The following is a 24,127-nucleotide window of genomic DNA, read 5'->3' as shown; positions in this document are numbered from 1 at the left end:
AATATGCAAAAAGTCGTAAAAGTATATTGTAAATAATAAGAAGCACATTCTTCGTAAAATTTGAAGGTAATTATTATAAAAATAAATAAACTATTATGTGCTATGGTTTACGATTGTATTTTTTCGCATTTTATATTTTTAGTAATTTTAAAAAATCACGACTGTTGAAATGATATTACAAAGGTTAAATTATAAGAGAAATTCTGAAAGTTAAGATTTTGAATTCAAATTGTGTAAGAAGTTGAATGAAAAAACATGATCGTGGGGAAATAAATATCATCAATGTTTAAAAAATGGAAGTTACTTTGTGAGATCATGAGAATCGATCTAATTTAAAACTGTAACGTAATTTGGTGCAACCATGGCAAAAGAAAGAAGCGGATGATACGGTAAAGCGAAACCGCGAGTGAAAAGAGGAAGAAAACTACAAGGCCAAACTGGGTACGGTGGTGACGTGTCGAATACGATATAAATAGCGTACAGTTTCGCCATTTTTGACTCATAGTCCTCACCCGATAGGGCGGGAACCACACTTTTCAGCAGAACAGAAGAGAACTACCTCAACCTCATGCCTGTAAGTACTACCTCTCACTCTCCAACTTCTCTCTCTCTCTCTAGGGTTTCATTTTCCACTTTTTTTTCCCCTTTGCAGGAACCGATCATGAATCTGCGCCATGGCACTAAGGTTTGGGTTCACGACAGGGATTTCGCGTGGATACCAGCTGAAGTAGTCGAATCTTCAGGAAAGAATGTTACCGTTGCCACTGCTTCTGGCCATAATGTGAGGGTTTTGTTTCTGTCTAAGTTATTCTGCTTGCAATTGTGAATGCTGGTGCATAATTTGGATGATGAATTTGTGAGGTGTGTTGTTGTTGCTGCAGGTTGTCGCTCTTTCCGAGAACGTGTTTCCCAGGGACGCGGACGAAGATGAGCATGGAGGAGTGGAAGATATGACGAGGTTGGCGTACTTGAATGAGCCAGGGGTGTTGTACAATCTCCGCAGAAGATATGCGCTGAATGATATCTATGTGAGTTTTAGTGAAGTGATTTATCGGTAACTGGATGGAGAGTTAGGGGTTATTTTTTTTTTCGTGTTCTTAATCTTTATTTGTTTAATGGCGAGATGAGCATGAGTTTATAGTTGCTACTACTGCGCTGTGTGAAGTGGGTTTTGGTGAGCCGAGTTGGCATTAGGGGATTACCATATTAGTGAAATGATATTCAATTTTCTGTATAATGCTATTAATGTAGGGTTTTTCGTTAGATTTTAATTGAAATGCCTTGAGTGTTAAGTTTTTTACATTGTCACCTAATCACGTATTGCTGCGTATGGTAATTAATTTGTACACTCGCACACGATCATTCAATTGCAAATTGTCACTTATGATAAGTTTGCTATCTTTCACAATAGCTAACATTTTTAGCATTGATAGGTCATACCTTTAAAATAAATCTTTTAAAACACAACCCCCCAATGATGATTTTTGATTGAGAAATAGTATAACATTTCTTACATTGACCATTCATGACAATCAAACTCCCATTATTACTGTCAAAATTGCATATGGGTATGCGACTATTGTCCCTAGCCACTTCCCAATCTGCTGGTATTTGAACGTAAATAAGTATGATAAGCTGACATGTGCTTTGTTGCCACCATCTTTTAATGTATGAAGGTAAATAATCGGTGTTTTCATTTAAGGACTTTTACAGTAGTATATTCGAGGTGCAGTGCTTGTTAAGGTAGCCAATACCGATGAAACAATTAGCATTTACTTAATATGTCAATGTGATTTATATATATTTATAAATTTATTGATCAATATGCATGCAGACACACCTACACACATATATTTATATATTTTGCAAGGATTATTATGCCTATCCTTTACATTGCATTGTGTACTATTTTATGCTTTTTCCAGTGACTTGTTTTTCTCTCTTAGACTTATACAGGGAGCATTTTAATAGCTGTTAATCCATTCACAAAGCTTCCTCATCTGTATGATATTCATATGATGGAGCAGTATAAGGGAACTCCATTTGGTGAGCTTAGTCCACATGTATATGCTGTTGCTGATGCTTCTTATAGGTTAGTACGTATTTGGTCTTGCCCATTACTTTGTTTCTTTTTTGTCATATTTACTCCTTGCCTTTTCATGTTGTGACTAGTGAGTTTTTTTTTTTCGGCATGATATAGAGCTATGATGAATGGAGGTCAAAGCCAATCTATCTTGGTTAGTGGTGAAAGTGGTGCAGGGAAAACAGAGACTACAAAATTGATTATGCAATATCTTACCTTTGTTGGTGGGCGTGCTGCTGGTGATGACAGAACTGTTGAACAACAAGTTCTTGAAGTAGGCTAATTTTAAACTCCATTGATCATGAATTTGAGAATTATTTTACTTATAACTTCCATTCCATTTAGTCATCAATAAGGAATGCTGATTGAACATTTTTGCTTGATTCAGTCGAATCCACTCTTAGAGGCATTTGGCAATGCAAGGACTGTCAGGAATGACAATTCAAGGTGAACTTGGTTCTTTATAGTTTGTATATAGACCTTCTGCCAATCTCTAATATTTCACTTTCCACCTTGATTTAAGAAATAAGTATATAATTTTTCTTTGGTCTGTCTTATGATATTTTCTTATCTTTTAATTAACTAAAGCATGCTATTTGAAGACACAATCTTGTCTATTTAATCTACCGTCCATCCATCCAAAACCATAGTTGACTTCATAGAATCATAGTTTTGTACCTAAAAAGTGGCATTTCATGGAATAGCAATTATTTAAAGACCCGACTTTACTAGAACAGTGAATGGGGAATGATCTTGAGGTATAGATAAGCTATGCTATTTGACCGAATCAATACATGATCGACCAAGCTTTCAGTTATTTTACTGTGCTAAGCGCAACTTTACAAGGTAACATTATGAATGGTTCATGTGAGTGTCTATCATAAAAAAATATAGTTACATAGATGTGATTTTGACAATATCATACCACATGTTTGTATATTTTGTATTTAGATTATTATCTAGCACTAAAATGTTCTGCTTAATCATTGAAAGAAAGTTTTCTCAGGATAAAAGTATATGTTATAAATGAGTTAAAAAAGCTAAATCCAAGTTTTATTATTCTTAAGCAAGTCCAACTCTTAATAAGTCTTATTTAAATAAATAAGCCAAGCTTGAGCCACCCAATTTTTTCTTAAGTTGAGTTTAGTTCTTGGCTCTGCTCAGTTTCACTTGTTTACACCCACAGACTGCACCGTTGTTGCTTAAAATCTCAAAATATACAAGTGAGAAGAGAATTCCGTGACATCATAGAATTTTATTCCCTTGTGTATTTCCTGGGATATAGATTCAGAAGGACTAAAATTAGGAATCGTGGTATTCATATTTGAGATTAAAGTCTGAGGTTTAAGTGTGTAAAGTGGAAGAATACTACTTAAGTTTGTCAGTTTTGTGAGATAATATTTTATTTTTAATTATGTGCATATGATGAATAATCAAGCTCTCTGTTATGGATGTTTTAACAGGGTTTTACATTTTAATGAAACAGTAGTTTAGCAGTTCAAATATTCTTTTATTGAAATTTTTCTTGGTCATTGCCTCATTATTTCTATTTTCCTGAATGCAGCCGTTTTGGGAAGTTTGTTGAAATTCAATTTGATTCAAATGGTAGAATATCTGGTGCTGCAATTAGAACTTACTTGCTAGAAAGATCACGTGTAGTACAGATAACAGATCCAGAACGAAATTATCACTGCTTTTATCAGTTGTGTGCATCTGAAAGGGTATGCAGTCCATGGTGAAGTATTTATGCAATTATATTTAGGTGTAATATCCAGCATAGAACAATGTTTTCCGTTGTGCATGTTTGGGCTACTGTTTTCAGTATATCATGTTATTGTTATACTTTTTTATTGGAATGCCTTATTTTTAGGATGTAGAGAAGTATAAGTTGGGACATCCAAGTCACTTCCACTATTTGAATCAAAGTAAAGTCTATGAATTAGATGGCATAAATAGTGCTGAAGAGTACATGAAGACTAGGAGAGCAATGGATATTGTTGGCATAAGTCATGAGGATCAGGTTTGATGATGCTACCACTAGTGTTTGCTTTCTTCGTTTCTATCTTGATCAGTTTTGTTGATATGCTACCCTTTACTTACAGTTATCCTTTGTTTTTATTGTCAGGAAGCCATATTTTGCACCTTGGCTGCAATTTTACATTTGGGAAACATTGAATTTTCTCCTGGTAAAGAGCATGACTCATCAGTACTAAAAGATGATAAATCAAGATTTCATTTGCAGATGGCTTCCGATCTTTTCAGGTAGGTGATTTTTGTTAGGAACATTATTTTACTCGGCTTAGTTAACTGCATTTTTTTTAATTTGCATTTGACTTTCAAGTTAATTTATTTTTTTACATATTCATGATATTTCTACAGGTAGGATTTTGATAATATGACTATGTAGGGTGCATTAACAGACAGGGAAATTAAGGGGTAATATAGTTTTTTACAACTGCTCATTAGTGCAACAGTGCTATGAAATGCCAAGGTGTTAGTGAATACAGTTTTCAACTACTGTTGAGTATTGAGTTTGCTAAGATAGGTAGTATTAAGTTTTCAGAGTTTGTACTTCAAAGAAGGAGACAAAGCTTTAGATTAATTTGGTTTCTTTAGTCTGTGAGAGATTGGATTTCTGTCTGAAGCTGTTACTAATGGAGTTATCTTTTATCTTTGTGAAAAATGATAAAAAAAATAAAAAAATGAGATGGATGATTGGTCACTTAATTATTTTTCTTTAACATGTAATTAGACATGATTTAATGTAAGTTTTCACTTTTTGTCCTTTTCGTTAAACTTAATTGAATGTCTACAAATTTTCCATATCTAGGTGCGATTTGAACCTACTGCTTGCAACATTATGTACACGTTCAATACAAACCCGAGAAGGAAATATTGTCAAAGCTCTTGATTGTAATGCTGCTGTTGCTGGCCGGGATGCTTTGGCAAAAACTGTCTATTCTCGTTTATTTGATTGGTATGCTTGTGTTCAATGCAGACTTGTCAAACATATTTTTATCATGAGCATATTAGGGTGAATACTAACTATTTGTTACTCTACCAGGCTTGTTGATAAGATCAATAGTTCTGTGGGCCAAGATATCAATTCCCAGATGCAAATTGGAGTTTTGGATATTTATGGTTTTGAGTGTTTTAAGGATAATAGGTAATTTGTTGTGAATTAAATATCTCTTGGAGTATATTTTATTTTTTTAGGTTATATCCACCGTGGAAAGTTGAAGTGAGTGGGTTAACTGTGCATTTGAGTTGTTGAAATATATCTTGGTAGAAAAAATGAATTGTGAATATCTTGTTTAGTGATTTGTGAATACTTTGCCACTTGTATATAGCACTCTTGTAAATTTTAGCATTTCCAATGATAGAAAAAATGAATTGTGCTCTTACATCTGTGTTGTACCGTCTATTGGTTTCTTTTTCCTATTGAGTTTTTACTATTAAATTGTATTTTCTGCTGCATTATTTTAATTTGTAACTATTGTGGTTTCATTCTTTTGGTTGATCCTATTATATTCATTTCATCAGTTTTGAGCAATTCTGCATCAACTTTGCAAATGAAAAGCTTCAGCAACATTTTAATCAGGTATGCAAATTTGTTTTATCCAAGTTAGTGGTTTTGTTTGGTATAATTAGTTTAAAGCTGAAAAGCTAGAGTCAAAAGTTGAGGGAGTTCAAAACTGAAAGTTGCCAAGTTCCATGATTGGATTGAATGTTTTTGGTATGATCAATCAACCAGTTGATATAATATAATATGGATGACATATTATGAGAGTCTATACATAATTAAAAATTAAATAACTGAATGCATAAATTATTATTATTATCATCATTATTTTTAGTAAGGTATATTTCATAGAAATACTGAGTACACTCATATTGATTGGGCATGAGGATATTGATTAAGGGCACAATAAAAAGTATCATTTTTAGACACTAAAAGGGATAGTATTGGAAAAAATGAGCCAGTTTGTTTAAACTTAAAATAAGTGTTTCTAAAATAATTTTTTTTTTGAAATAATCACTTTTTAAGAAATAGATAGGATTTGCTTATTTAAAAAAAGCAGAAAACTAATTATTTTATGTTCTGCTTATTTTGTTAAAAAAACACGTTTAAAAATAAGAACAAACGAAGTCACCCAATATCTTGCAACATGAGTCGTATGCTACATCTATGGGGTCTTGTTTGATCCTCTGGATGAGATAAAATATGATAGGATGTAATAGTTAATTGCGAGCATGATAGAATAAGAGTGTGACAAACTCATACTATTTCAATGTTGATGCGTACCAAATAATTGTTAGATTATATATATATATATATATATATATATATATATGTATATATATATATATATATGTATATATATATATATATGTATATATATATATATATATGTATATATATATATATATGTATATATATATATATATATATATGTATGTATGTATGTATGTAATGTCTGTATGTATGTAATGTCTGTATGTATGTATATATATGTTTAAGGTGGATCAAAGTATATTGTGATATGAAAAAACATACATGTGTGTATGACAATATTACTCTTTCATCTTAATTGCACAGTATTTAAAAAAAATTAATTTGATATATTTTTATTCTTTTTTTTAAGTTATAGGAATCATACAAAGATATCTTTAATATTTTTTTACTTAATTTTGTTTTTCTAAATAGGAAAATTTATGTAAGAAAATAACTAAGATAAATGACGAAGTGGACATTTGAGATTTTAATAAAATGTTAAGAGAAAGAAACATATCTGTATCTATATATAATAAATGTTAACAAAATGTTGTAATAGTATTTATTTAATTTAGTTTAAAAATTTTCAATCAGTAATATATATTAGTTTGCAAATTTTCTTTGACTAAGTGAGAGGGAACACTGAGTGAGGAGGAGAGAACGCTGAGTGGCAGAGAGCTGGGCTGGGCTGGACAGGACTGTATGGTTGAGTAAATAGATGGACTGATAGGCAGCTCGAAGGTTGGGCCTGAGTGGGCTGTGCTATCAATTTTGATGCATTGTAAGATTCAACAATTTTATGGCACAGCTCTACATTTTGGGCTGGGTTGGCCCACCGATTGTGGCCCCACTTTGACAGTCTATGTATTACTGCATACATTATATTATTAATCATTAATATGGTATGCATATATATATATATATATATATATATATATATATATATATATGAATTGTTGTTATATGTAAATCTTTTATACACTCTATTCTATGTTGTTGTTTTTTGTCCAATTCTTTCTATTGGATAAAATTTGTTACCAAGAGGGTATAATATATTGTGGGATAATGTAATAATATTTTGTTGGTGTGCCAAACAATTCATAAAACCTAAACAGAATCATGTGTCCTATCATATCCTATACGCAAATGGCCAAAAGAGTCTTCTACTATGAAATTTGAGATTTTAAGTGTATAAATTTATCGAAAAAGCTTAAATGAAAGACTTTTAGTAGCTTGTTTTTTTTGCTAAACATACTAGTTGGCTAATTAGAAGGTACTCAATTATTTATCCAAACGCAATGCCTTGGTGTCTTAGTGCAAATGTTAGTTTCTTTTATTTTTTAAAATTTTATTGTAACTTGTTTGCGGCTTGTAATTGCTTCCAGCATGTTTTCAAGATGGAGCAGGAGGAATACACCAAAGAAGAAATTAACTGGAGCTACATTGAATTTATAGACAACCAAGATGTTTTAGATTTGATTGAAAAGGTTTTTGCTAAGTCATTTCTTTTGATGGAGGTTTTCTGATTCTATGTTCTCATGCACCATTGATTTCATATAACATTGATTGTTTCATGTGTAATATGATGCAAGGATAATGTTTTTCTATAACATCGATGGATGAAGTATTGTGAATAAGCTATGTATTTTGTCACTTTATTTCAGTAGGCTGCAATACTGAATTTGAATAGAATTTGCATTACAAAGTATTAGAAATTGATTCACCAAGCATGAAAGGAGAGAAAATTCCAATTTTATTGATGAGAGAAAAACTGAATTAAAATGGCTAGTCTCTATTTACAGAGAATCAGAAGTACCTATGCTACTAAAGTGGTAAGCCTGAATAACTTGTCAGTTACAACATATGGCAATCAGCCCTAGGACACAGGTGGTAAGTAGATTTAATTCTCTGAAACAGAAAACAACTACTTAACTAGACCACATTATATCAATTCCTTTGTCTTATTCTATGCTTTTGGTCTAATGTTTGGATCTAACATATATATGATTTTGACATAATGTTGGGAATAAGTATTGGATTGGGTTCTTTTAGGACTAGTTGGTAAGATCTGCATACTAGGGTTCACATGATTTTAATTATATCAAATGAAAACTGTGTAGCAACATTTGGAAATTAATTTCTGTTGCATTCATCATAGTATGTACGAGTAATTTTTTTTCTCTCTGGATTTCAGTTTCTCATGTACTTGATGCATTCTTTTGCAGAAACCCATTGGGGTCATTGCTCTGTTAGATGAAGCTTGGTACAATTTGATTTTTTTTAACCCAAATTGGTCTATAATTATGTGTTACCCGCTTGCAAATTATCTTTAATCCTGCATTTGTCTACTTTCAGTATGTTTCCAAAATCAACGCATGAAACATTCTCTACCAAGCTGTTTAAACACTTCCTGTCACACCCTCGGTTAGAAAAGGAGAAGTTTTCAGAAACAGATTTTATCCTTTCTCATTATGCTGGAAAGGTAATTTAATGTTTCAGTACTTTCTCTTGTTTTGAAAATGAATTATCTTGGCAGTATATCATCTAATACTTTTATGCAGGTCACTTACCATACAGAGACATTCTTAGACAAAAATCGTGATTATGTAGTTGTAGAACATTGTAATCTATTATCCTCTTCAAAGTTGCCATTTGTGTCGGCTCTTTTTCCTTTGCTAACAGAGGAATCTTCAAGGTCATCATACAAGTTTTCTTCTGTGGCTTCCAGATTTAAGGTTTGAATGTCTATTTGATTTTTGTGAGTTACTGAATTTAAGGGGAGTCATTATTGTGAACGAATACTATGTGTGATTAAGTATTTGAACATTAATTTTGTGATGTTGATCCTTTTCTGTTTCTTGTCCCGTGTGTGACATTGGTGGATGGGGACTTCAGCAACAACTGCAAGCACTCATGGAAACACTTAACACAACAGAACCTCATTACATTCGTTGTGTCAAGCCAAGTTCTTTGAATCGACCACAAAAGTTTGAGAATACTAGTGTCATACACCAATTACGTTGTGGGGTCAGTTGTTAAATATTTGAACTTCTTTACTATTTGTTGTTCACCTAAAGTCGTAAAGAAACATATTGCCAGTAAGCCAATTATTGAATTTGTTTCCTTGATTGCTGTTTGCTAATGACTTGGTCAAAGGAATTGTTTAGTTTTACCAAATGTTACTGTAGGGTACAAGATCAAGTTACTTTTGTGGTTTTTCCTTTTGAAGGTGGTGAATATCTTGTGTGTTAGTGCATTGAATTTTCCAAAGATCTTCTCTAAGTCGGCCTGATTAAACTTGATGTAGTTTTTTTTTCCTACTCAAATTTGAAAGGTTTTTAATCACACTTATTTGATAATAGGCAAAATATTACAGTTATCACTGTTAATAAACAAAATATTCTCACTTTGTCATAGTTTGTTAAGTCTGTTATCAGTGTTAGTATAGCTGTACCAATGAAGGCAGCCAGTATAAATGCTCCCAATGCATTAGGATTTCAGTGGGTCGATTGAAATGAAGAACTCCATTATTAGTTTATTTCTCTCTTGAAAATTCTTTATGATGGGATCTGAACTTTCTTGAAATGAACCCTGACCTATTTTGCAATCTGTTTAATATTCTCTCATGGAAACTCAAATCTCATCCCTTCCATCCCTCAATCTGCTGAAGTGTCTGATTTACAATTGCATCTACATGTTTTCATGCATACAAAAATTGCAGCGGGTTTGATTCAGTTTTTCATACTGACAAGGCTGCCATTATTATCTTGTTTTGTCTTGTCTAAATTTACTTCCTAGTATGGTCACATTTGTTAACATTTCTTCTATGACTTTTTTATTTATTTAGGGTGTCCTTGAGGCTGTTAGAATAAGTCTGGCAGGTTACCCCACTCGTAGGATTTACTCAGAGTTTGTAGACCGCTATGGATTAATAGCTCCCGAATTTATGGATGGAAGGTGATTTTTTTTAATTTTATGGACTGACTCAGTTTAACTGTATAATTGGATGAGTCTTTACTAATTTTATTTTTTTGGAAGTGATGGGAACCTTTGAATTACTCCCATAAAGTTGGATTACTTCTGTTAATTTTTCCTAGATTTGCTGGTTTGTTTGGTTAGCAATTAGTTCAAACGTTGATCTATTTATTAACTCGGCCATATCGTGGGCTTGTTCTATTACGTGCTTGAAATAGAAAACTTGGTCTGGTTATAAAAATGTTGTTGGTGATATATCCAGTTTTATTGGTGGTTTTAATTTACTGAACCAAATGAGAAACGAAAAGCAAGTTGATTTTACATCTTATTTAAATTTTTTATTCTTCCTTTTCATCATGTTTACATCTATTATCTCGCACTATTGGACTGTTTGTATTAGTATATATGCAATTTTAGTTATGTGAATGCAATTGCAGCAATTCAAGTTTCTTATTTGGTGATTTTTTCACTTCTGATCAATGTTTGGTTACAATTTTTGTGCTGACAGTTACGATGATAAAGCTGTAACTCTGAAAATATTGCAAAAGCTAAAGCTTGAGAATTTTCAGGTGTGCTTCTTTGGTACTGTGCATACTGTTGTTTTTCAGCTCTGGGTCTGAAAGCATAAATAAATTTATGTTGGTCATTCTTTAATTATTTTTTAATCTTTGTTGTTCAGTTAGGTAGGACCAAAGTGTTTCTGAGGGCAGGTCAAATTTGCATTTTAGACTCTAGACGTGCAGAAGTTTTGGACAATGCTGCAAAATGTATTCAGCGTCAACTGCGGATGTTTATTGCTCGCAGGGATTTCATGTCAATTCGTGCTGCTACACTTTCTCTTCAAGCATGCTGCAGGGGTCAGCTTTGTTTATGTTTAACTATAACGTTTCTCAGATGTTATTTTTTATGAAACATAATGCATTCCTTTCCAGCTTAAAGTAATGCTTGATTCGTATTGCATTAGCCATTGGTTAGTTTCAGAGTTCGTGAACTGAATGATAGTATTTATTGCAAGCATATGTCATGTATGTTTAGAATCTGTAAAATGTTTGTAGGATTTAGCTCCTCTAAAGTGAGGAAGGTGCAGAAGCAACAGCTATTAGCATGTCTTTTATGAATATTATATAGAAACTCAACGGTGGTAGTTTTCATATCCTTATAGTTTTTTTACATGTCCAGTGTTGGTTCATGATTTCAACAGTTGATTTTCTAATCAATGGTTGTAGCTACACTTTTTCTTCAAAGTACACCTCACTTTAGAGGAATCCTATAAGTAAATGCATGAGTTGCCATTTTCATGATTAGTTGTCAGCTTTTGTTCTTACAAGGTTGCATTAGCCGAAAGATATATGCTTCTAAGCGGGAGACAACAGCAGCTATTTCCATTCAAAAATACACCCGTATGTGTCTGATGAGACATGCTTATGTGAAATTGTGTTATTCTGCTATTATTGTACAATCCAATGTTCGTGGTTTCACAACTCGACAAAGGTTCTTGCATAGAAAGGAGCACAAAGCTGCTGCTTACATTCAGGTATTTTACCAAAGGGACAGAGTAGTAACATGACCTTTATAATGTCAAAGCAATTGCACATTCTTCATTTTAGCATTGAATTACGCTTGTGTGTAATTATGCATGTTTAGATATGATAATGCATTATATTCTTTCTATTGTTCCCTTTCAATTGGTTATGTTGTATTTTTTGTTTATTGTTGGATAATGTATCTAACATTTATAATGTGTAACCTTCATACATAGGCCTGTTGGAGGATGTGCAAGGTTCGATCTGCATTCGTAAAACATCAAAATTCAATTGTGGCAATGCAATGCCTTTGGCGATGCAGACAAGCAAAAAGAGAGCTCCGTAGACTTAAGCAAGTAAGGGTTTTCTTTCTTTTATCCAATGGAGGGGAAAATGCATCAGAAATTGTTCTCACTAAATTTTTTTAATTATCTTTTTTAGGAAGCTAATGAAGCTGGAGCCTTGCGTTTAGCTAAGAATAAACTTGAGAAACAATTGGAAGAGCTTACATGGCGTTTGCATCTAGAGAAAAAAATTAGGGTATTACATCCAAAAAAGAACAGATGTTTTGGTGTGGATGTGTTCAAATTTGGTTCATACATACGGATAGGATAAGTATTTTTTCACAGGATATTTTGTTGCTGCATCACATTCTATTTAATTTTCCTTTTGCTAATGTCATGAATATGTTTTTTATTTTGTGAGTCAAATGATTTTAGATTTTGTAGTGTACTATTGTTTCTGCAATATACATTGGTATTGTCTCATATTTCTAATAATTATTCTCATGGTATTGTGGTTTGTATATTTGTTGTGCTCATGACACATGAAGATTCATTCATAAGATTATCTTCATATATTTGTACATGGTATCATAGCCTAGTTTGAAATCATTGCTCTCCAGGGGGGATGTATAGTTGGAGTGCTGTTATTGGTATTCTAAATTAGGAGATTTCTCTCGTTTGTGATAGCAAAGCTGCCTTTCGAGGGAACCAATCATCCTAAGATGAATTGACAGTTCATTTGTGAAAAGATTATATCTTGAGACATTACTTCTGATTTTGGTAACTCTAATGATTAGTTGACAGATGTCCTCACCACATCATTGCATTGTCGTATAATTGATTATATTTGTAACTTGGTGCATCACATCATATGTACCAAATTAAAGGGGAGTGTTGGCTGTATTTTCAATATACGGCTCTAGGTCCATCTCCATATAATGTATTATACAGTCTATATAATATTTTCCTTTGCTGTGCACATGAAATACAAGGATGCATTCATATGAATGTCTATTTTATATTTTTACAAAGGGAACTGAAGGGAGTGGTGGTAAATACAATTTATTTGATTCTTCCATTTATATGTTTGCATCCCTCTAAGGAATTTCGTATACTAGTCACCCTCCCTCATTTGTTTGAAACGGAGGCTTCAAACAATTGCCTTCACTCCACCTTATTTGGCTATATATTTTTCTTTACTAATTCAAGGGTTTCATGCAGTATTTTTATGTCGCTTCTATGTGGGAAAGAAGAATCCTAAGCAGAACATGGTATTGTTCTTAATAATAGATTGCAAGAAAGGCTAGCAGCTGAGTTTAATGCTCCCTTTCCAACATGTCCTTATACCTCCTTTCCAATCGGTGAAATTTGTTGTAACTTGTAGTATAATGCGTTTCACTTTCTGGTTAACAAGTCTCACTTGTAATATCGTGTTTCTAATAATGGTTAACAAGTCTCACTTGTAATATCGTGTTTCTAATAAATTTCAGTTAATTGTATAGTATTTGTTGGAAAGTTTGTGCTACTAGCACGCTTAATAGATTACACATAAAGTGGAATGTCCACACTGTGTATTGTTCTCTGGATGAACTCGCATTTAGTAGGAACATGCAGTAAATTTTGGCTTATGAGTGCACTTGGTTATTGTGTTAAGGGTTTTTCATCAATGGTTAAATTGTTGCAGTTTTAAATTACGAGATTTAACACTAAATTATATATTTTAAGCTATTTTTCATTGTTTTTATGTCTTATGATTTGAGGCAAATATGATTCACAATTCAAAAATTAAATTAACAGTTCATGTTTTCAATCCTGATTTGTGTATTTCTTGTTTTTATTTTCTGGTATTGGAATTTCTCTTCCTCCATCTTTTTGTTGCTTTATCTTTATAATATAATTTCTTTTATTAAAATATACAAGTGTCCATATATCGGATTGTCAGTTTTTACTATAAATTATTGGTTATGTTTTTAAATTTTTGCCATTTAATTTAATGTGATGTGTCAATTTTAGACAAATAGTATGTATGACCATCAGTTCATTCCATTACATTAAAGATAAAGTTTGATTTATGCAGGTGAGATTTGGGAAACTTATGATATTGTTTTCTTCATTATAATGCAGATTTCTAATGAAGAGGTTAAGCATGTTGAGATTTCCAAATTACAGAAGACGGTGGAGGCTCTGAACGTTGAATTAGATGCAGCTAAACTTGCAACAATTAATGAGTGCAACAGAAATGCAGTTTTGCAAAATCAGTTGCAATTATCAGTAAAGGAAAAATCTTCTTTAGAAAGAGAGCTAGTTGCAATGGATGAAGTGCAAAAGGAAAATGCTCAATTAAAGGTGCTTATTATTCTTACCATTCAATTTATATGGCAAGATTTTCTATTTCTGTGTCTAGAAGCTAGCTTGAATTACATTCCAAATTTACTCTTCATTGTTTAAGTGCAAGAAGTTATCCTTTTAATTTGCATGATGTATGCAAAGTTGGGGTACATATTGGCTGCGCTATGCTGTACAAGGCCCGAGCTAGGCCTGCTACCCCAATTAAAATCCCAAGACCTGTTTACCTTATATAAGTCTTGTTTTGAGGCGTTGGTTGGTCAGAAAGCCTATTGAAAAGCTCTATTTAGTTTTAACAAAACCTATTAAATAAGGTGACATGCATACCTAAGCTGATTAATGTTATTTGTAGGCTAGTGGTGTTTAAGTCTTTAAATAGACCAACAGGTATATGATTCCAAATTGTAGTAAAAATTTAATACATATTGTTATAATCTGAGGCTTTTGGGAGGACATTCAAGCCTAACCTTTTGAACTTAATAAGCTTCTAATAAGATTTTAGCTTGATATATTTAGAAAATTTGCATAATCTACCCAAAGACTGATGAGGGCTAGAATAAAAGTCCCCAAAATGTGGGGTAACCTATTCACTTCTCTAAATTAGGCTCATGTCATAAATTGCAGAAATAATGGTTGTTGATGAAGTAGTGTGTTACATATGAGTTCATTCATTTAATAGTATATGCTTTGAAAACAAATGGTTAATGAAATTTTCTTGCCTCACTTTCTGTTTTGTCTGATTTCTCTGATAAATTATGTTATATAGATTGCTTATCTGATATTGTAGGGTTCACTGGAGGCTTTTGAAAAGAAGAGCATGGCTTTGGAGCTTGAGCTTGTTAGTGCTCGGAAAGACCATGACAAAACCATTCTGAAAATGAGGGAGTTTGAACACAAGTGTTCTCAACTTGGGCAAGATATGAAAAGGTGCCTCTTCTACTTTCATTTATCCTATTTTACAAATTGATTTAATTCAAGTGCCAAAGGTGCTGGACCTTGTCTTTCCCTTCCAATGGATTTTTCTTTCCTTTATTAGAGTTTGATTCTTTTAAAAATTTTAATATTGTGCAGTAGTTTACTTAAATTTGTTTGTAATTCTGATTTTTCTACTTGTATTTTAATTTTAATATAGCCTCCAGGAAAAGCTATTTAGTTTAGAGGATGAAAATCATGGGCTTCGTCAGAAAGCCTTAACTGTATCTCCTAAGAGTAACTATCGAGGTTTAACAAAGTCATTTTCAGAAGTAAGTTTCCTCATGCAAATTGATGTTGATATCAATTAACATTTACAGAAATTGTATCTTTGGGTTTCCATTTCCCGTATAGCCAGTATATAAATGTTTCAAATATTGCAAAACTATTTGATTGGGATATTGTGACATATCTATTTAATTTGCTTTCTGAAACAGAAACAATCAAATGCAGTAGCTCCCCGCACTGATCAAAAGCCCATATATGTAAGATGCTGCATTATTGGCTTCTGTTGAAAAGAATTACTGAGCACAATTATAGTTGTTTTTTATTGTCTCCAATTTAATGCAGGAATCGCCCACACCTACAAAACTTATTTCCGCTTTTACACATGGAAGTTTCTCAGACTCTCGTAGATCAAAATTAACGGCAGAGAGGCACCAGGTATTATTGTGCTTCAGCCTCTTGTTTTCAAATATCAGATGGTTGCTTTAAAAGGTAGCTGTAAACAATATAGCTCACTTCTAACAAACTACTCTAAAGAAAGCAGTTAAGAACTGCTCTGTATACAATATATTCATGCAATATTTATTTCTAAATTCTCGGAAGTAGCAATCCCGGACAGAGATTGCCATTGCTTAATTTTTTAATTTAGTAAGAAGGTGAAGTGGGCTGGGGCACATCATAACTGCAATTATTTTCAATGTCCGTTGACAATTTCCTTGTTCAGCTTAAACGTGTTGGTTTAATCTCTGGGATTTGGACTGATTGGCCTTTTTTTTTCTTGGCTCGTCCACAATACTCTAATTGTTTGTTACCACAAGGAAAAAGAAGCTAGGATTCAATCTACAATTTGCCAAACATTGTGCCCTGTAGGCTTATTGATACCATGTGTTGTGCAGGATAACAATGAACTCCTCTCTAGGTGTATTAAAGAGGATTTGGGGTTCAAAAATGGTAAACCTCTGGCAGCTTGTATCATATACAAATGTCTTCATCATTGGCATGCCTTTGAATCTGAGCGCACGGCCATATTTGATTACATTGTTGATGGAATTAATGATGTCCTAAAGGTAATAATACTGTATTTGAATTGTAGGTTGCTTGTGTAGTTTTCAGTGAGATTTATTCATTGGAGTTGAGTGTCATCTGTTTCAGGGTAGAGACGATGACATTATCTTGCCGTATTGGCTGTCCAATACATCTGCACTTCTATGCCTCTTGCAAAGGAACTTGCATTCAAATGGCTTTTTAACAGCCACTGCTCAACGTTATGCCAGATCATCCGGCTTGACCAGCCGAATTGGGCATGTGAGTTATCAAGTCAAGTTTGTATACTGATATCAGATTTTCCTCCCTTGTGCATCATAAATTTTCTTCTATTTTGTTGGTGATGATTGACTTGGTTCAAACAGTTGCATAATGTTATTAATTTTAATAATCTATTATGTTATGAACTTACAAATTATTAATGTTTGGATGTAGAGGTTGTTTTCTTTTATCGATCTCTTTATGCATATGTTTTGTAAGTAATTTCAGCATTCATAAATGCCTGCCAGACTAGACAATGCATGTTAGTTACTATGCAACCATGGAGATCACCTCAAAATGGGCCATATGGCTTTGATGCCATAGGCTGATAAAAAAGGATTCCATCTTAAAACTTAATACCATGATAATATGAACCACACTTCAATTATTTGGCAGCCAGTGTTGGACTTCCTTTTGCCTGCCATAACTAGCATAAAAAGAGATTTATTGAGATTATAAATTCCAATGACTAGATTGGCAGAAGTTGTACGGTTAGCATTCCACATAGTACTCTGCTGCATTGAATAAAATAAGGCATGGTGCACTCTCTAAGTGCTGCTCATAGTTTTACCCCCTATTTACATTGCTACCTCCTCAGCCACTGAACAGTAATCTGAAAAACCTGTTGTAAATAGAGGATTAATATTATTATGATAAGAATATCTTCAATATTTCCATAGAAATGTGGAGAAAATTATTTTTTGAATCTTCCTATTATTTAACCATATTTTATTTCCTTATTTTAGAGAGTTTGATTATTACAAATAGAGGAAATGAAAATATAACTCATGTGATTGTTATCAGTAAAGTAATTTTTTATTTCCTTCCATAGTTCAAGTATACCCCATGTCATTAATCAAGTTTCCCAAAATCTCAAACACTTAGGTGAAGATACATCAATCCTTTTTTATTAAATCTCTAAAGTTCTACTTAAACTTGTTTTCCAAATAGCTCTCAACATGCACACTTGTCAAACTGAATTATCATTTTGCTTTAGAAAACTACCAACTACCAGTTTTATTCCAAGTATTGGTCTTGGGCTGTGATTCTGCTAATTTCCGTCCCAGTACTGGTCTTGGGCCGTGGTTCTGCTAATTTCCGTCCCAGTACTGGTCTTGTTCCATGATTCTATGCAATCATTGAATGACAGTGTAGTATTGTGCTATCTTCATAGACACAGCCTGCAACTATTTCAACTTTATCAACACTTTTGAAACCCTTATTGCTAGCATTTTCTTTCTTCTAAAGATTGCTCTTTTAACAAGCTTTGCTTATCCGGTGCTAAGAGAAAGCTCAACAATGCAGAATGTTGAGAACAACCTATTTTTTCATTGTTTATAAATGTTCGATGATTTGATCATTATGTTGTATCTTCAACTTACAATTACTGATCATTCTATGAATTATATAAATAGCAATTATTGGATTCTTTTAAAGGTTATGTTGACTGTTGCAATGTTTTTATCTGTTGATTTATTTGGCTTTGTCGCCATGATTTTTTTTTTCCCTTTAGATTTTGCATTTCACTCTAGCTGGTCTCCCAGCACATTTCTTTATCTACCTCCTTATTCAGTTTGGTTTGATGCCATTTTTCAGAAGCTGCGGTCTCCATTGAAGCTTATTGGATATGATGATAGTACAGTACATGTGGAAGCAAGATATCCAGCTATACTTTTTAAACAACAGCTAACTGCTTGTGTAGAGAAGATTTTTGGCCTTATACGTGATAATTTGAAAAAGGAGCTTTCTCCACTTCTGGCATCATGTATTCAGGTGGTCCTAGCTGATACTTTTGGGGATTCAAGCAATGTGTCACTTAATTTGCCTAGTACTATTTTGTGCACAGTTGTTGTTTTATTATTGGTTATATTGTACTATTAAGTTTTAAATCCTGGATCATTGTATAATGGCTGTTTGACTTTATTTCATTGCTTGAGTTGCAATTTAAGTTCCATATTTAGGAGTTTATAGAGCAATGCAAAGAAACAATTCTGATAATTGAAGAGTTGTTCTTATTTGCTTGCACTAGGAAACAAATTTCACTTTGATGGTTAACTTCTTGTGGCTACTTTGCTTGTACAAAGAAACAATTTTATTTGTTGAAGGGTGTTTTATTTGCTTGCTCAAGGAAACACTTTGATTTTGATGGTTAACTTCTTTTCTTGTGGCTACTGTGATGCATTGAAACACAATAATTGAAACAACCTTGGGAATGGTTGAGACTGGGAGAGATGTCTTTGTTTAGCCTAGTGATAACCAATTTCACCCATTATTTGCATTGATGATGTTACTGCTTTGGAGATTGTTTTCTTTCAACAGCTGCTATATATATATATATATATATATATATATATATATATATTTTTATATATATAAAAAAATGCATGTTATATATTATAGCATCACTATACAAGTGCCAGTTTCTGTAGACTTTATTTATGCTAAGTTGTATGATTCATGTTGTCAAATATCACTAAGTGGGAAAGTGCTTTTGTTTCTGTCAAGCTTTAATAATGATACTTTGTGTAATCATGTTTCTTATTATATATGATACTTTTTAGGCACCTAAAACAGGTCGGATGCTAGGTGGAAAATTATCCAAGTCTACTGGTGGGCTTCCTCCACAATCACCTGTTGCTCAATGGGACAACATCATCAAATTTTTGGATTCACTCATGAGCAGAATGCGCATGAATCATGTATGCTATTTATTTATTTGTTTGTCACCATCTGATGTGCGCTATTCTTTCCAGTCCAGTCTTTGTAAGCATTTGTTTGGTCATTGCGACAAGAGATGTAAGGGTTTCCTTATTTGAACCATGGTTATTGTAACTCAAACCCACTTTCTAATATGGTATCAGAGCCTAGTTAGAGCCTATCCTAGCTAGTTCTAAATGGGCATTCTATTCTTCTATTCCATCCGCTATTGGACCGTTATCGGACCACCCAATTTCTACTATTACGCACGAGATGTCTATACCTCGGTGTGAAGGGAGTGTGTTGGAAGTCCCACATCGACTAGAGATAAGGCCAAATTATAATATATAAGTGAGGTGCAAACCTCACCTTACAAGCCGGTTTTGTGGGGTTGAGTTAAGCTTAAAGTTTACTTCTAACATGGTATCAGAGTCATGGTTAGAGCCTATCCTAGCGATTGTTGGGTGTTTGTTGGGCATATTGTTCCACCCGCTATCGGGCCGCTATCGGACTACCCATTAAAAATGTCTAATCCCACGCTCGAGATGTATATACCTCGGCGTGAGGGGGGTGTTGGAAGTCCCACATCGACTAAAGATAAGGCCAATTCATAGTTTATAAGTGGGTGCAAACCTCACCTTACAAGCCGGTTTTGTGGGGTTGAGTTAGGCTTAAAGTCCACTTTTATCAGTTATCAAAACCAAACTGAACCAACTGGGAACTGGCCTACCATCCTGTTCAAAGGAACCACAAAGCTATTACGTGAAAGAATAGAACAAGAACTGGCAAAACCAGTCTTCATTTGGGCAAACTGGTGGTTCAACTAGTTTTTCAAAATACAGGTTTCATTTTAGAAATGTCTATAACATGTTTTAATATGAAATCAACCTCAATGAATACTATGTTATGATGACTGGTAGTTATATGAATTACTTAGTTTCTATTTGTAGATGTTACTATTGCTAATGGATATTGTTGAACTTAAATATTGTCATATTTAATTTTAGTGAGTTTTGAATGTTAGTGTTGTAACTTATAAGTTTTGGCATTTAAAAGTGTTTTTTAATTTATAATGTTGTATTTTGTTGATCATTTTTTAATATAATATATGGTAACTTTGAAATAAATATTGTTTATCTTACTGGTCCAATCACAGTTAGCTCATTTATTATTGAATCGGTGCACTTTCCTGTTTAATGACCAGTTATGTTTCCAAAATATTGACAATCTTCAACTGATCTTTTCTGGGACTGAGTAGTTTAATTGGTTATGTGGTGTTTTTCTCAAGGTCCTTTTAGTTGGGTGTCTCTTTTATTTGAAGAGATTGGCTTGGAATGCCTCTTGTTCCTTTCATTGTTGCTGCCTCATCCTTAGTTCTGGAGGTTTTCTTGTTCTCTTTTTGTATATTACTTTTCCAAGTTTATAAATGCTTTACTTGTCCAAAAATTTAATCATGTTTCCGTAAAAATTGCATGAAATGAGGATGTTTAAGTTTTACACACTATGATTTCTTAATTGTTTCCTATTTTTTAGTTATGCCAACTTTAGTTAAAGCTTTGGTGTGGCGAACTGAAATATTGTAATTCTTTGAAACCTAGAGTGCTTTTTCTACACACTTTATGTTGAGAACATAATTAATAGAATTCCCTTTTCTATTAGAAAATAAATGAGCAGTTATAATTTATGGTTATGCATTTAGCTGTTTGTTTCAATAAGTATCAACCATTCAATGTGATCTATTTGTTTCCCTTAGTCTTTTCTTACCAAAGGCTGTGTGTTCAGGTACCATCCTTTTTCATCCGCAAGCTGGTTACTCAGGTTTTTTCCTTCATCAACATTACACTCTTCAATAGGTAAAATCCCCTATCTACTAGATTAAGTTTTTCTGCTGCCTCAAATCAGTAATTTGCTTTGTTTGTTGAATTGCTTTCTGTAGTTCAGTTCTCTAGTTTTTAATTGAATTTGCCCATAATATCTTTTAGCCTTCTGTTGCGACGCGAATGTTGCACTTTCTCAAATGGTGAATATGTAAAGTCTGGGCTTGCAGAACTGGAGAAATGGATAGTTAATGCAAAGGAGGAGGTAAAGTGAGCTTGCTATTACTGCATGATTTTATTTTTAAGGTTTAACTAGGTACTTCTGGAATTTAGTATGCAGGAACATCCTGGCACGAACTGAACTATATAAGGCAAGCTGTTGGGTTTCTGGTACAAGCACTGCCTTAGTTGTACTTTTTTTTTTCTCAAATAGCACTGATATGCTATATTTATTTTCATTTATTTTAATTGTACAGGTAATACACCAGAAGAGAAAAAAATCTTTGGAAGAAATTCGGCAGGATCTTTGTCCGGTATTATAAACATTATATTGTTCTTAATGATTGCAACATCTCTTTTATCACACGTTTATACTGAATAGTTTTTCATCTCAAATGATTTAAAGTTCTGTTGTTTTGTGAATATGCCAGAGAAATTGAACCTGCAATTAAGAAATTTGTGACCATGACCCAGGGGTTCTTGTTTCTTGCTTTGTTTTTCATTGAATCAATTATTTGGCTGAAGTGAAAATTCTTTTGAAGTTAGATGAAGAAATGTTGATGGTATAAAATAGCTATATGTGAAAGTCAATGTTTGCTCCAATATAATTGATACATTTATTTCTTAAATTATTAGTTTCTTGCAAGTAAATATGTGGAGTCTTTTTGGCCCGACGTATATAATAAATACCTGGGTAACAGTTGGATTGTCAATGCTGTGTTGGAAGGAAGTTGCCCCTAATATTCTCTTTTGTACTTTTGCTGAAAAAAATACTGTTTATAGAAGGGTTAACCTATTTCTAGTTCACTTTAACAGGCATTAACAGTGAGGCAAATTTATCGGATCTGTACAATGTACTGGGACGACAAATATGCAACCCAAAGTGTATCCAACGAGGCAAGTTGTGTTTTGAATTGATTTAAAGTACTTTTATGTTGTCGTAGTATCTTTGGAGTTCTGAACTACTTATGGTGAACAGGTAGTTAACGAAATGAGGGAAATTGTGAGCAGCGACAATCAGAGTTTGACAACTAATTCTTTCTTGTTGGACGATGATATGAGGTGCTTTGCTTTCAGCAATATCAGTTCTTTTTAGTTCTTTGTAGTTTTAACAAGTGATTGGCGTTCTTATTATTGCCATGGTACCAATAAAAGTGTATTTGTAAGATGCTTTTACAAATAGCCTATTATGTAATTTTGAAACTAAGTAAAGTCTAGTAGCCTAATCTGACTATGTCATGTAGTGCGTTTAGGTTAAATTGCATTGCATACTTTATTCTTCTTTGGGATGACGGAGAAATGCATTTTCCACAATCATTGATTCTTTGTTTACTCATTAATAAAATGTCTGGTAAAATGTTCTCACAGGACCTATAATATATTAAACAAGGGTAGCTTTGACCCCCTCTCTTAGCCTTTAATTTTTTTGGTGCAGCATTCCTTTTTCTGCTGAAGACATAGATATGGCAATCCCTGCTATAAATACTGATGATATCGATCCCCCAGCATTTTTGTGCGAATATCCCTGTGCCCAGTTTCTTACTTTACATGAGAAATAATTTATCTACACTACAATTGGAAGATCGATTGAAACTCTGCTTCAATATGTGATCTCTGGGATTAAATGAGAGCACAGCCCAGTCGGAAATTTCCCCCATTCAAATGGACATTAACCTTAGTTGTCATCAGATTTATCGGTCTCGTCACTGAATGCCCTTGGTACTCATGATATTAGTTACCAATCAGAGGTGGAAGAATGATTCTCTTGGTTTGATTTGTAATTTCTCTTCGGATTACAGTTAAACCAGCAAACTGTAATTATCTAAAGATAGGATAACAGTAAAGTTTTGACGTGCTGCTGCTATTATTATGTAGGCTCATCTTATTTGTATTCATCACTTTTGTTGTATTCTATGTAGGTATGCATTTGTAATCAGAGCCTTGGCCAAAGAAATTAAAAGTTTATTCATTTATGTAAAAATGCTGAACTTCAGCCTTCCGTCTCACTTTTTTTTATTCCTTTTAAATGTTAATATTTTTTGTAACTTCAGCCTTGAGATTTTGAATGTCATTGTTTCATTTTGGAAGCACGGCACAGGTTTGCTGGCGATTAAAAAGGGACTACTTTTAGTCCTTGGTCGACACCACCACATGCCATGTAACCACAATTGAGTAACGACATCAATGATCTATATCTTTCAAAGTCTTACTCAAGGTCAGAAATATGACTGATAACCCTATCATCATCATTTCAATTAAGTATGATGGGCGTTAATGAACTTTGTTAGTCTCATTATATTGTCTTCAAGGAGTGGTATGAACAACCAATGCTTTTCGTCTTGACTGAATTTAATTATTGTTTTACTTGAAAAATATAGAATTATTTTATTGATTTCATTCAATTA

At 33.1% G+C, this 24,127-nt stretch overlaps 1 protein-coding gene across 2 annotated transcripts; it reads left to right on the top strand.

Annotated features, from left to right (window-relative positions):
• The first annotated feature begins 357 nt into the window (after window positions 1-357).
• LOC124840226 (myosin-15) lies at window positions 358-23,728 on the top strand. 2 transcript variants are annotated; one of them, XM_047316238.2, is made up of 39 exons: window positions 362-574; window positions 653-781; window positions 882-1,028; window positions 1,947-2,092; window positions 2,201-2,357; window positions 2,472-2,530; window positions 3,648-3,804; window positions 3,954-4,103; window positions 4,209-4,345; window positions 4,914-5,060; window positions 5,148-5,249; window positions 5,627-5,684; window positions 7,745-7,846; window positions 8,585-8,622; window positions 8,715-8,841; window positions 8,921-9,094; window positions 9,255-9,386; window positions 10,207-10,316; window positions 10,843-10,903; window positions 11,014-11,191; window positions 11,663-11,868; window positions 12,094-12,213; window positions 12,299-12,397; window positions 14,266-14,487; window positions 15,275-15,414; window positions 15,620-15,731; window positions 15,897-15,944; window positions 16,030-16,122; window positions 16,581-16,751; window positions 16,837-16,989; window positions 18,586-18,762; window positions 19,551-19,688; window positions 21,469-21,539; window positions 21,669-21,768; window positions 21,837-21,893; window positions 21,980-22,036; window positions 22,539-22,619; window positions 22,702-22,784; window positions 23,158-23,728. In XM_047316238.2, exons 1-39 carry the CDS (start codon window positions 569-571, stop codon window positions 23,279-23,281), a joined length of 4,569 nt encoding a protein of 1,522 aa, XP_047172194.1. In that variant the 5' UTR covers window positions 362-568; the 3' UTR covers window positions 23,282-23,728. The 2 variants fall into 2 exon arrangements, 1 of the variants encoding a protein (XP_047172194.1); XR_015784433.1 differs by lacking the exons at window positions 22,702-22,784; window positions 23,158-23,728 and having other exon boundaries at window positions 358-574; window positions 21,837-21,874; window positions 22,539-22,620.
• The last annotated feature ends 399 nt before the right edge of the window (window positions 23,729-24,127 follow it).

Source organism: Vigna umbellata, chromosome 2, assembly GCF_029865625.1.
Source record: "Vigna umbellata cultivar VRB3 chromosome 2, Vumbellata_1.0, whole genome shotgun sequence".
In the NCBI taxonomy this organism is placed as follows: domain Eukaryota; kingdom Viridiplantae; phylum Streptophyta; class Magnoliopsida; order Fabales; family Fabaceae; genus Vigna; species Vigna umbellata.
This window is presented reverse-complemented; position numbering and strand designations above follow the sequence as displayed.